The sequence below is a fragment of the Papio anubis genome, chromosome 2, assembly GCF_008728515.1.
Source record: "Papio anubis isolate 15944 chromosome 2, Panubis1.0, whole genome shotgun sequence".
Lineage (NCBI taxonomy): Eukaryota > Metazoa > Chordata > Mammalia > Primates > Cercopithecidae > Papio > Papio anubis.
The window spans coordinates 74831329-74846421 of NC_044977.1; the positions used below are offsets into that span (position 1 = coordinate 74831329).

At 36.0% G+C, this 15093-nt stretch overlaps 1 protein-coding gene across 25 annotated transcripts in view; it reads left to right on the forward strand.

The window, feature by feature from the left end:
* Positions 1-15093, forward strand: part of MAGI1 (membrane associated guanylate kinase, WW and PDZ domain containing 1) — a 677304-nt gene that overhangs the window by 563563 nt on the left and 98648 nt on the right. For all 25 annotated transcript variants that reach the window (XM_017955299.2, XM_017955302.2, XM_017955304.2 and 22 more), the window contains one exon: positions 12265-12347. In XM_017955299.2, coding sequence (XP_017810788.2) covers positions 12265-12347 — 83 coding nt within the window. The remainder of the gene's footprint in view (positions 1-12264; positions 12348-15093) is intronic.

Below are 15093 nucleotides of genomic sequence, written 5' to 3' on the forward strand. Positions count from 1 at the left end.
ACAATAGAGAGAAAATCAACTGGGGGAAAAAACAAACAAAACAAACAAACAAACAGAGCTTCAGGGGCATTTGGAACAATAACAAAAGATCTAACATTTATTTCACTGGAGTCCCAGGGGAAGAGAAAGTGGGTAGTACTGAAAAGAAAAGTACTTGAAGAACTAATGGTTGAAAATTTTCTAAATTTGGCAAAAGAAATAAACCTACAGATTCAATAACCTGGCTGAACCCAAAGAAAACTACAGCAAGACACATTCATAGTCGAATTTTTGAAAACTAAAACCAGAAAAACATTGAAAGCAACAAGAAATGACACCCTATGTATGTTAGTGAAACAAGTAAAATGACAGCATGTTTGTCATCAGAAGCAACAAAGGCTGAAAGGAAGTGGCATAGCATTTTTATAGTGCTGAAAGAAAAAAGAATTAACCCAGAATTCTACATCCAGTGAAAATATCCTTTAGGAATCAAGGGAGAATGAAAATATTCTTAAATGAAAGAAAATTTGCTGCCTGCAGGCCTGCTCTCAATAAATGGCCAAAAGATGTTCTCTAAACAAAAAGAAAATTCTAAAACAAAACCAAAATTCTAAAAAAACAAACAAAAACAATCAGGAAAATAGAAGAATGGAGAAAGTAAAACTATAGATAAATAAAACGCTTTTCTTCACCTTTTGAGTTTTCTTTTTTCCCATTTTTATTGAGATATAATTGATTTCTCTTTAAATTTTCCAAATTATGTTTAAGTGTTGAAGCAACAATAATACTGTTCAATGGTTCTAAATGTGTGTAGAGAGAATATTTAAGATAATTTATTATAAGTGAGGGAGGGTAAAAGAATATCAATGGAGATAAGGTTTATCTACTTCAGTCAAAGTGGTAAAGTGATGATGCCAGTAGACTATAAGATATATTAAATATATTTATAAATAATATATATATATATAATGTGTGCATATATATGTAATGTAGTATCTAAAGCAGCCACTTACAAGCTATACAAAGGAGATACACTCAACAGTACTGTAGATATATAAAAATGGAATTCTAAAATATTCATGTAACCCACAGAAAGGCCAGAAAAATAAAACAGAGGAAAGAAAAACAGAACAAAAAGAAAATTACAAACAAAATGGAAGACTTAAGCCCTAACATATCAATAACTACATTTAATAAAGTGAACTAAATACAACAATTTAAAGTTGGGGAATGGCAAAGTGAATTAAAAAGCATGACCTAATTGTGTGCTATCTGTGACGCATTATTTCAAATGTAACAATATAGGTATGTTGAAAGTAAAGGATGGGAAAATATATCTTGCAAATGTTAATCGAAAGAGCAAGAGTTGACATATTAATGTCAGATACAGTAGGAAAATCTCCGATGAATTAGAAGTAAACTAAACAACATACTTTTAAATAATCTATGGGTCAAAGAGGAAGTCTCAAGGGAAATTAAAGATAAGTAAATAAATTGAACTGAATGAAAATGTAAATACAGCACATTAAAATAGGTGGGACACAGCCAAGGCAGTGATGAGAGGTAAATTTATAGCACTAAACATATATAGGAGAAAAGAGGAGAAGTCTCAAATTAACAATCTAAACTTGCAATGCAAGAACCTGGAAAGAGAAGAATAACTGAAACGCAAAAAGATGGAAGGAAATAATAAAGATAAGAGGAGAAATCAATGCTATCAAGAGCAGAAAAACAATAGACAAAAATCAATGAAAGAAATAGCCAATTCTTCAAAAGGATTAAAAAAATTGAAGAGCCTCTAATAAGATTGAGAAAGAAAAAATGAGAGAAGACCAAATTGTCAATATTAGGATTTAAATAAGGAATCACTATGGACCCTAAAGTCATTCAAGATAATAAGGGGTGGAGATTCCTCCTCTCCACAGGGCATCCCTGAAAGAGAGAAGAATCAAATAAACACAATTAAAAAATGATAAAGGGGATATCTCCACTGATCTTACAGAAATACAAACTAGCATCAGAGAATAGTATAAATACCTCTACGCAAATAAACTAGAAAATCTAGAAGAAATGGATAAATTCCTGGACACATACACCCACCCAAGACGAAACCAGAAAGAAGTTGCATTCCTGAATAGACCAATAGCAACTTCTGAAATCGAGACAGTAATGAATAACCTACTAACCAACAAAAGCCCAGAACCAGACAGATTCACAGCCATGTACTACCAGAGGTACAAAGAGGAGCTGGTATAATTCCTTCTGAAACTATTCCAAGCAATAGAAAAAGAGGGTCTCTACCCTAACTCTTTTTGTGAGGCCGGCATCATCCTGATACCAAAACCTGGCAGACACACACACACACACACACAAATTTCAGGCCAATATCCTTGATGAACATTGTTGTGAAAATCCTTAATAAAATACTGACAAACCAAATCCAGCAGCACAGTAAAAAGCTTATCCACCACAATCAAGTCATCTTCAACATATGCAAGTCAATAAACATAATCCATCACATAAATGGAACCAATGACAAAAACCACATGATTATCTCAATAGTTGCAGAAAAGGCCTTCGATAAAATTCAACACCCTTTCATGCTAAAAACACTCAATAAACTAGGTATTGATGGAACATATCTCAAAATAATAACAGCTATTTATTACAAACCCTCAGCCAATATTGTACTGAATGAGCAAAAGTTGGAAGCATTCCCTTGGAAACTGTCATGAGACAAGGATACCCTCTCTCACCACCTGGAAGTTCTGGCTAGGGCAATCAGGCAAGAGAAAGAAATAAAGGGTATTCAAATAGGAAGAGAGGGAGTCAAATTATCTCTATTTGCAGATGAAATGATTGCATATTTAGAAAACCCCATCGTCTCAGCCTAAAAAGTCCTTAAGCTTATAAACAACTTCAGCAAAGTCTCAGGATACAAAATCAATGTGCAAAAATCACAAGCATTCCTATACACCAATAGTAGAGAGCCAAATCATGAGTGAACTCCCATTCACAACTGCTACAAAGAGAATAAAATACCTAGTAATACAACTTACAAGGGATGTGAAGGGCCTCTTCATGGAGAACTACAAACCACTGCTCAAGGAAATAAGAGAGGACACAAACATATGGAAAAACTCTCCATGTTCATGGATAGGAAGAATCAATATTGTGAAAATGGCCATACTGCCCAAAGTAATTTATAGATTCAGTGCTATCCCTATCAAGCTACCATTGACTTTCTTCACAGAATTAGAAAAAACTACTTTAAATTTCATATAGAACCAAAAAAGAACCTGTGTAGCCAAGACAATCCTAAGCAAAAAGAACAAAGTTGAAGGCATCATGCTGTCTGACTTTAAACTCTTCTATAAGGCTACCGTAACCAAAGCAGCATGGTACTGGTACCAAAACAGAGATATAGACCAATGGAACAGAACAGAGCCCTCAGAAATAACACCACACATCTGCAACCATATGACCTTTGACAAACCTGACAAAAACAAGCAATGGGGAAAGGATTCCCTATTTAATAAATGGTGTTGGGAAAACTGGCTAACCATATGCAGAAATCTGACACTGGATCCCTTACTTACACCTTATACAAAGATTAACTCAAGATGGATTAAAGACTTAAACTTAAGACCTAAAACCATAAAAACTCTGGAAGAAAACCTAGACAGTACCTTTCAGGACATAGGCATAGGCGAAGACTTCACGGCTAAAACACCAAAAGCAATGGCAACAAAAGCCAAAATTGACAAATGGGATCTAATTAAGCTAAAGAGCTTCTGCACAGCAAAAGAAACTATCATCATAGTGAACGGGCAACCTATGGAATGGAAAAACATGTTTGGACTCTATTCATTTGACTAAGGGCTAATATCCAGCATCTACAAGGAACTTAAACAAATATACAAGAGCAAAACAACCCTATCCAAAAGTGGGCGAAGGATATGAACAGACAGTTTTCAAAAGAAGACATGTATGTGGCCAACAAATATATGAAAAAAAGCTCATCATCACTGGTCATTAGAGAAATGCAAATCAAAACCACAATGAGATACCATCTATAGATGCCGATCATTAAAAAGTCAAGAAACAGGCCTGGCGTGGTGGCTCATGCCTGTAATCCCAGCATTTTGGGAGGCCGAGGCAGGCAGATCATGAAGTCAGGAGATCAAGACCATCCTGGCTAACATGGTGAAACCCCATCTACTAAAAATACAGAAAATTTATCGGGCGTGGTGGTGGGCACCTGTAGTCCCAGCTACTAGGGAGGCTGAGGCAGGAGAATGGTGTCAACCTGGGAGGCAGAGCTCGCGGTGAGCCGAGATTGCGCCACTACACTCCAGCCTGGGTGACAGAGTGAGACTCCTTCTTTAAAAAAAAAAAAAAAAAAAAAAAAAAGTCAAGAAACATTGGGAGGCCCAGGTGGGCGGATCACCAGGTCAGGAGATTGAGGCCATCCTGACTAACATGGTGAAACGCCATCTCTACTAATAATAAAAAAAACTAGCCAGGCATGTTAGCATGAGGCTATAGTCCCAGCTACTCAGGAGACTGAGGCAGGAGAATCACTTGAACCCGGGAGGCAGAGGTTGCAGTGAGCCGAGATTATATCACTGCACACCAGCCTGGGCGACAGAGCAAGACTCCATCTCAAAAAATAAATAAATAAAAAGTCAAGAAACAACAGATGCTGGAGAGATGCTTTTACACTGTTAGTTGGAGTGTAAATTAGTTGAACTATTGTGGAAGACAGTGTGTCAATTCCTCCAGGATATAGAGCTAGAAATATCATTTGGCCCAGCAATCCCATTACTGGGTTTATACCCAAAGGATTATAAATCATTCTACTATAAAGATACGGATTATAAATCATTCTACTATAAAGATACATGCAGACATATGTTTATTGCAGCCCTATTCACAATAGCAAAGACTTGGAACCAACCCAAATGCCCATCAATGATAGACTGGATAAAGAAAATGTGGCACATATATATCATGGAATACTATGCAGCCATAAGAAAGAATGAGTTCATGTCCTTTGCAAGGACATGGATGAAGTTGGAAACCATCATTCTCAGCAAACTAATATAGGAACAGAAAACCAAACACCACGTGTTCTCACTTATAAGTGGGAGTCGAACATTGAGGACATATGGGCACAGGGAGGGAAACATCACACACTGGAGGGCCTGTCAGGAGGTGGTGGGTAAGGGGAGGGATAGCATTAGGAGAAATACCTAATGTAGATGACATGTTGATGAGTACAGCAAACCACCATGGCATGTGTATACCTATGTAACAAACCTGCATGTTCTGCACGTGTGTCCCCGAACTTAAGTAAAATTTTTTTAAAAAAGAAGAAGAAATAAGTAATGCAAGTAGTACTCCCAGGCTTAAATGAGGAGTGACTCATCACACAAAAAAAAAGATAATGAGGAATGAATTTGTATATTTAAGAACTCCTGAAAAAGAAATATTGAACTATTAACACTATTTCTACATAATCTCTTCCAGAAAATAAAAAAGGAAGTTATTTTTGTGAAGCTAATATTACCTTGATAACAAAACTAAACACAGTACAAAAAAGGCATAGATGCAAACATCTTTAACAAAATATTAGTAAGTAGTAATCAGCAATTTCCCATGACCAAGTGGGAATTGTTCTAGTGCTGCAAGGCTGTGTCAGTATTCAAATAAATCAATCAATGTAATCCACCATTTTAACAGGCTAAAGAATTAATGCTTATATTAATTGATGTGGAAAAAGCATTTGACAAAATTTAGCACTCTTCACATTAAGACTTCTTAGAAAAATGGGAATTAAAGGAAATTTCTTTGACTTGATAAAGAACATCTACAGAAAACCTATGGCCAACATTATACTTAATAGTGAAAAGATGAAATGTTTTCCTTGCAAGTGTGAAAACAAGTCAAGGATGTCAGCTGTCCCCACTCTTTTTTCTTTTTTTTCTTGAGGCAGGGTCTCACTCCTGTTGCCCATGTTGGAGTGCAGTGGTGTGAACACAGCTCACTGCGGTCTTAACTTTCCTGAACTCAGGTAATCCTCCCACCTCAGCCTCCCGAGTAGCTGGGACTACAGGTACATGCCACTATACCCAGCCAATTTTTTGTAGTTTTTGTAGAGACAGGGTTTCTCTGTGTTGCTCAGGCTGATCTCCACCTCCTGGGCTCAAGAAATCTACCTGCCTCAGCCACCCCAAGTGCTGAGCTGTTCCTACGCTTATTCAACATCATACTGGAAGTTCTAGCCTGGGTTATGATTCAAGATAAAGAAGTAAAAGCCATACAGATTGAAAAGGAAGAAATGAAACTACTCCTGTTTGCAGATTATATGGTTACCTTAGTAGAAAATCAGGAGAAATGTACCAAGAAAATTTTATAATAAATGAGTTCAGCAAGGTTGCAAGATAAAAGATAAGCATATAAATAGCAGTTGTATTCCACATTCATGGATTGGAAGAATCGACATTGTTAAAATGTCCATGCTACCCAAAGCAGTCTACACATTCAATATAATCCCTATCAATATACCAAAGACATTCCTTACAGAAAAATGAAAAACAATTCTAAAATTTATATGGAACCACAAAAGTCCCAGAACAGCCAAACATAACCTGAGTAGAAGAATAAAACTGGAGGAATCACATTACCTGACTTCAAATTATAGTACAGAATATAGTAACCAAAACCACACAGTACTGGCATAAAAGCAGATACATAGAGCAATGGAACAGAATAGAGAACCCAGAAACAAATCCGTACATCTACAGTGAACTCATTTTAGACAAAGGTGCCAAGCACACACATTGGGGAAAGGACAGTCTCTTCAATAAATGGCACTGGGAAAACTGGATATCCATATGCAGATGCATGAAACTATCCCATATCTCTCTCCATATATTAAAGTCAAATCAAAGTGGATTAAAGGCTTTAATCTAAGATCTCCAACTATGAAACTACTAAAAGAAAACGTTGGAGAAACTATCTAGGACATGGGAGCGAGCGAAGATTTCTTGAATAATACCTCATAAGCACAGGCAACCAAAGCAAAATGGACAAATGGGATCACATCAAGTTAAAAAGCTGCTGCACAGAAAAGGAAACAAAGTGAGGAAACAACCCATATAATGGGAGAAAATATTTGCAAACTGTCCATCTGACAAAGGATTAATAACGAGAATATATAGGGAGCTCAAACAACTCTGTGGAAAAATCTAGTACTCTGAAAAATGGGGGAAAGATCTGAGTAGACGTTTCTCAAAAGAAGACTCCAGATGGCAGATAGATATGTGAAAAGGTGCTCAACATCACTGATCATCAGAGAAATGCAAATCAAAACTACAGTGAGTTATCTTACCCCAGTTAAAATGGGTTTTATCCAAAAGACGGGCAATAACCAATGCTGGCGAGCATGTGGAGAAAAGGAAACCTTCTCACACTGTTAGAGGGAATGTAAATTAGTATAACCACTATGGGAAACAGTTTGGAGGTTCCTCAAAAAGAAATAGAAAACAAACAAAAAAGCCGTAAAAATAGAGCTATCACATGATCCAGCAATCCATTGCTAGGTATATATCTAAAAGAAAGGAAATCAGTACATTGAAGAGATATCTGCCCTCCCATGTTTATTGCAGGACTGTTCATCATAGTCATGATTTGGAAACAACCTAAATGTTCATCAACAGATAAATGGATAAAGAAAATGGAGTCCATATACCCGGTGGAGTACTGTTCTGCCATAAAAAAGAATGAGAACCAGTCATTTGCAACAACCTATGTGGAATTGGAGGTCATTATGTTAAGTAAAATAAGGCAGGCACAGAAAGGCAAGCTTCACATGTTCTCACTTATTTGTGGGAGCTAAAAATTAAAACAATTGAACTCATGGAGATAGAGTAGAATGATGGTTACCAGAGGCTAGGACGGGTGGTGGGGTGGTGGTAAGGGGGAAGTGGAGATGGTTAATGGCTACAAAAAAAATAGAAAGAATGAATAAGATCTAGTATTTGATAGCACAGCAGGGTGACTGTAATCAATAATAATGTAATTGTACATTTAAAAATAATTAAATGTCTATGATTGAATTGTTTGTGACACAGAGAATAAATGCTTGAGGGAGGTGGTCACTTCATTTACCCTGATGTGATCATTATACATTATATGCCTGTATCAAAATATCTTCTATACCTCATAAATATATGCACCTACCATATACCCACAAAAATTTAAACTTTAATAAATAGCAAGTGTGTGTCTATATACTAGCAATGAATACCTGGTCACCAAAATCAAAAATAAAATATAAAGTTGCTCAAAAAAATAATACAGATGTCAATCTAACAAAATGTATATTGGATCTTATATGCTGTAAACTACAAAATGCCAATGAAAGAAGTCAAAGAAGTTCCTTATAAATGGAGAGACGTACTTAAACATATACATGAATTTTTATAGTAAATTTGTCCACATAGCCAAAAACTAGAAATGATCCAGATGTCTTTGGTTAGACAGGCTGTGATATATTCATTCCATGGAATACTACTCAGCAATAAAAAGAATTGATTATTGATATATACAGCAATCTTGATGAAAATTATGCTGAGTGAAAGAGCCAATCATAAAGTATTACATACAATTCCATTTATATAACATTCTTTTTAAAATTGTTTTTATTTTTATTTTTATTTTATTTTGAGACAATGTCTCATGGACAGACGGGAAGACTCAGAATTTATAGAGGTATCACTACTCCCCAAATGGATATACAGGTTTTATGTAATTTCTGTTAAAATCTCAGTCTTTTTATAGATACAGACAAGTTTATTCTAAAATATAAATAGAAAGGCAAAGGAAATAGAATAGCTAAAACAATTATGAAAAGGAAGAATGAAGTCATAGTAATTAGTCTGCTTGATATCAAATGTACTAATTTACATTATTGTGGCTTTATTATATAGTCACAATAATAAAGACTGTGTGGTGTTGGTGAAGGAATAGACTCATAACTTAATGGAACAGAAGGTAGAACCCGGAAGTAGATCCACAAGTATGCCCAACTGATTTTTGACAAAAGCAATTCAATTTGAAAGCAATCCAATGGAGGGCAGATAGCCTCTTCAGTAAATGGTCCAGGAGCAAGTGGATGACCAGAGGCATGTAACCTCACCTCCACCTAAACCCCACACTTCATACAACAAAATTAACCCCGAATAAATCAGAGACTGAAATGTGAAACATAAGGCAATAAAACATTTAGGGAAACAGAAAACCAGAAAATTTTTGAAATACAGGACTAGGCAAAGAGAAATCAAAAGCAAGATCCCTGAGAAAGAAAAAATGATAAATTCGACATCATTAAAATGAAAATTTTTTGATTTGTGAAAGAACCTGATAGAGGATGGAAGGACAAACTACAGAGAAAATATTTACAGACTCCACATCTAAAAAAGGACTGGTATGTAGAATATACAAAGGACTCTCAAAACTCCGGAGTGAAAAAAAAATCAAACCATTCAGTTAGAATGTGAACTGAAGACAGGGAGAGAAGGACAGACATTTCACTGTAAAGGGTATATAGAAGGACAAGATGCACATGAAAAAATTAGTTCAGCCCCATTAGCTCTGGGGAAATGGAAATGAAAACCACAATGAGATATCATTTGCTTATTAAGATGGCTAAAGTAAAAAATAGTGACAACACTAAGTGATAGTAAAAATTCAGTGAAACTGGATCTCACATCCATTGCTGGTGGGATCGTCTGGCATTCTAGAAAACAGTTCGTAACAAACTAAGCGTGCAGCTCATACCATTCGGCAATGGCGCACATGATCATTTATCCCAGAGAAGTGAACAACATAAATTCACACAAAAGCATGTACATGAATGTTTATAGTACATTTGTCCAAGTAGCCAAAAACTAGAAATGATCCAGATGTCTTTGAGTGGTTAGACAGACTGTGATACATTCATTCCATGGAATACTACTCAGCAATAAAAAATAATTGATTATTGATATATATAGCAATCTTGATGAGAATTATGCTGAGTGAAAAAGCCAATCATAAAATACGACATATAATGATTCCATTTATAAAACATTCTTTTAAAAATTCTTTTTATTTTTATTTTATTTTGAGACAGCGTCTCACTCTGTCACCCAGGCTAGAGTGCAGTGGCACAATCTCTTCTCACTGCTACCTCTGCCTCCTGGGCTCAGGTGATCCTCCTACCTCAGCCTCTCCAGTAGCGAGGACCACAGGTGCGCACCACCACACCTGGCTAGTGTGTGCCGCCACACCTGGCTAAATTTTTTTTGTATTTTTTCGTAGAGATGGCATTTAATCACATTGCCCAGGCTGATTTTGAACTCCTGAGCTCAAGCAAGCTGCCTGGCTTGACATTCCAAAGTGCTGGGGTTACAGGCACTTACCACCAGGCCCAGTGCTATATAACCTTCTTGAAATGACAAAATTATAGAAATAGAGGACAGATTCATATTTACCAGGGATTAAGAAGAGGGTTGGAGGGAATGGTTGGAAGGGAACCAGATGTGACTATAAAAGGGCAACATGAGGGACCCCGGTGATGATTAAAATGTTTTGTATCTTGACTGTGTCAGTATCAGTATCCTAGTTGTCACAGTATACTGTAGTTTTGAAAGATGTTGTTATTGATGGGTTCTAGGTAAAGGGGTGTGGGATCTCTCTATTCTTTCTTTTAACTGAATGTGAATCTACAATTATTTTTGTTTCAAACACAGTTTTTTTCTTAATCCTGCATAATCTACTCTCCTAACAATGATTCTTGTTACTATCTTACTGCATAGGAATAGTGCAGACTATGGATTCTAGTGCAAAACTCTCTGGGTTTAATTCCCAGTTCTGTGATGTTTCAGCAGGGTGTCCTTAGGCAAATTGCTTTACCTTTCTGTTATCAATTTTCTCATTTGTAATATGGGAAGCAATAATTTTAATGCTAATAATACTTCTCTCATAGGGTTATTGTAAGGATTAAATAAATTTTAACATGTAAAAGAATAGATTCTGGCAGTCATATGTGGTCACATTAAGTAGGATTGGTGGTGGTGATGGTGGTGGTTGCTATATTACCTTTTGTAATTTTTATTTTAACACAGTTGATATGACGTGTTTACATTTGCAGATTCTATTTTTCTCTTAAGCCATGTATTTTTTTTTTAACAATTAGTAAGATTTGAATCAAAAGTAAAGAACTTTGGCAACCCCTCTGCCCTGCCAACTCCCAAATTTACAACCGAAATGTCACAATTCAAACAAAGTTTTAAGTTACTGCCTAAACTTAATTTTTAAAAAATTTCTTGTTTTCATGTCTAGTTTGTAGCCAGAACTACTGGACTGGAGGTGTTTGCCGCACCCCCTTAGCTGCATAGTGCCCTGGGGGCTCAAGCAGAACTTTGTCCCAGCCACTACTTTGGGAAGCACAAAGGCTGAATGCTTCCAGCCATTCTGGTGACATTTCTAACATGATTGAATGACGATATCTTTGGGAATGTGTCTGTATACTTTCAGATCTGCAGGGCCCCAGTCACCATCTGTTGAAATACTTCATCTAGAATTGAACTACACCCCTTAGAAGGCAGTTGAGTGACATGTTTAGCCTCTCCAAGCTTATCCTCGGCCCAGATTCTATTTATGACGAGTAATTGGGGGCTGCCATCATTATGTCCAAAGCATAATTTAGGACACTGTGATTTAATGATGTATATTGGCAGTTTTGAGTCATTTATGTGAATTGAGGTAGTTTCATGCTGTCAGGAGAATTCTTATGTAATATAATGAATGAAATAGCAGCCCTCTTTGTGAGTTTCAGCATCCAAGATTCAAATCATAGTTAAATTTAAAATAAATTGAAGTTTTCTCTGTGACAAATGCGAAGTCTAAAATAATCTAGACAAGGGTAGATGGTATAGGCAAGGGGTATCATTTGCAACTGATTTTTCAAAAATGAAACTGGTATTACTTTTTAAGCTTTCAGTAATTGAATAATCATATGTTAGGTAAGTAAAAAGCCTACCTAAGACCCTCCCCAAGCAATTTTATAATTCTAAACTCAGGCCGTCTTCTGGTTTGGATTTGCTGTTAGAAAGTATCTTTGTTGTGGTTAAGGAAGAAATATTCAAGACTGTGTAATTCCGTCATGGGCTTCTTGCTTTTTTTGTTTGTTTGTTTTTTTCAAACAAATTCCTTATTTTTGTTTCTGGATTGCAGCCATAATACGAAAACAACATCTTGGTTAGACCCTCGGTGCCTGAACAAGCAGCAGAAGCCTCTGGAAGAGTGTGAAGATGATGGTAAGGGGCCAGGCAGGTCTTGGGTTAAGTGAATTGGGGGCACTGTTCACATGTGCAAATTTTAAAGAGTCGTAGCCAGGTCAGTCGGGTCTTAGGTTGAGTTTTTAAAAGGTAATCCAATTTCTGCTAAATGGACTGTGGTTTACAAAAGCAGGAGGAAAGTCAGAGTTGTTTCAAGAGAAGAATTTGTTTACACATGAAGACAGATACGTACTAATATCTCCATTAGGAGCAGAACAGTCAAACTGTTCAAATGAAGATACATCCTCTGTCTTCAGGAACTTAGAGAAAATTCTAGAAAGTCTCTAGGAATAAAGAAATCAGAGATGCTCTGGTCACTCACACATTCTCAGCTTTAACCCTACCTTTTAAAAGTCTTAGGGGAAAAAGTTGGGAGTTTTTCTTGAACTCTACTTATTTCACATACTTCCCTAGTCTTGGAGGTAGGGGAAACAGATCTAGATATGTTTGAGAATCTCTGTGTAACTTACAGTATACCCACAATACATAGTAAGTGTATTCTTTTGAGACAGAGGTTGAGGTGTTACCTAGAGCACCACTCTCCCTGTTAATCTTGGAAATGAACTAACGGGCTGTAAGAGCTTTAGTTGAAAAAGTTCATTTCAAGGCTTTGGGTTTTTTAATTACTTCTCCAAAATGAAAAAAAAAAAAAAAAATTAAAACAGAGCTACTGTGTCCCTTTTCAGTACACCAACGTCTATCCCAAGTTCTACCAAAATTATTTTTTGATGTGGAAAAATGAAAAGGGAAATGGTTTGCTTTGCTCTGCTTTGCTACTCATTATTCAAGTCTGGCATGTGAATTAGTAGTATAAATATTAAATATGTATTTTACTGTAAGATAACAGAACGTTATTAATTTGTCCTATAGTACAGAATTGTTGTATATATAAACTTGAAGATTTTTTGAAAATGCAAGGCAGTAAAGTATGATACTGTCAAAACCTCGTACTCCACAATCCTTCTATTATACATGGTTTGCAGATTACATTAAATGACGTAGACTATTGTGTCGATATTTATCTGAGTTACTTAAAATGGAAACAAAAGTCCTTCTAACTTAGGAGGCATGACCAAGATGCTTGTTTTATTTTGGTTGCTTTGTTTCATTCCTGAAGAAGGAATAGAACAGGTTCATTCAGCTGTGGTGTTTTGCATGCCTGGGAGATAATGGACTGTACTGATTATTTCAGTATTGTGTTTAACATATAATACCAGTTGAGTATCCCTGATCCCAAAATTTGAAGTCCAAAATGCTCCAAAATTGGCCAGGCATGGTGTGGCTCACACCTGTAATCCCAGCACTTTGGGAGGCTGAGGCAGGAGGATCACTTGAGCCAAGGAGTTTGAGACCAGCCTGGGCAACATAGTGAGATCTTGACTCTACAAATAATAAAACAAAAATTAGCTGGGCGTGTTGGCATGTGCCTGTGGTCCCAGCTACTTGGGAGGCTAAGACAAAAGGATCACCTGAGCCCAAGAGTAGGAGGCTGCAGAGAGCTGTGATTGTGCCACTACACTCCAGCCTGGGTGACAGAGAGAGACCCCATCTTAAAGAAACAAACAAAACAACAACATGCTCCAAAATACAAAACGTTTCGAGTGTCACCATGGTGCTCAAAGGAAATGTTCACTGGAGCATTTTCGATCTTGGATTTTCAGATTAGGGATGCTGAGCCAGTAAGTATATTACACAAGTATCTCCCAATCTGAAAATATGCAAAATCTGAAACCCTTTTGATTCCAACCATTTTGGATAATACTCAACCTGCACATAAATAACCAATTTTCAAAGATCAGAGCATAAAACACATTCGACCCTAAAACTTCATGGAACAATAATTTAATCATTTGATGCCTTATGATTTTGAAAGCAATTTAGGCAGTCATTACCATAGGGTCTTCAATGTCAATATCCTTTTTGTAATTATTCTGGGAAGGTATGAAAATGCCTGTTAATACAATATTATAAATGATAGAATATTGCAATAGCTTTTTCTGAGAAAAACTGTACATAGATTAAAAGTATTGAATAGAATTGACATTTTTGTTACCAAATCTAGTAATTTTTAATTCTTAAAATTATCTTTTTGTATTAATGTTATTTCCTTTGGAACAAGAATATATTCATACCAAATGCAATTAGTTTAGTAATTATCTCTTTAATATTAGAATTCATATATTCTGTTTCTAGTAGAAATTCTATGTCTATCTGTGTGCCTGTACACACAAACAGTATAAATATATAATCAGATTATGATAAGTATCAATTTGCGTTTTCTGTTGCCAGTTAACGCAAAGCTGCCTTGTTATTATTTATATTATAACACAAAGCAGAAAAGCATATTGGTTGCAAATATTGCCCCTGTATTTCTTTCTGTTCTCTGTAGGTCATACATATGGGGTGTAACAGTATAGCATCATACTTAATTATTGTAAAGATTTAATATGTTCTATCTCATTTAATATTTAATTAAATATTAAATCGCATAGATTTAATATTTCGTATCTCAGAAAATCGAGAAACTAGTTTGAGATTTTGATGTTAGTGAATGACTCCTTCTGTCATTGTTGTGTCCAGTTCAGTTAGAAGCCCTCAACCTTGCCTTTGAACTCCAGGCCAATATTTTAATCCACCTGATGGATAGTGTCAACGGTTGTCTCAAAGAGACTTCTGACTCAGTCATATTAAAACCATTAAAACTGATTATCTTTCCCCCAAATTT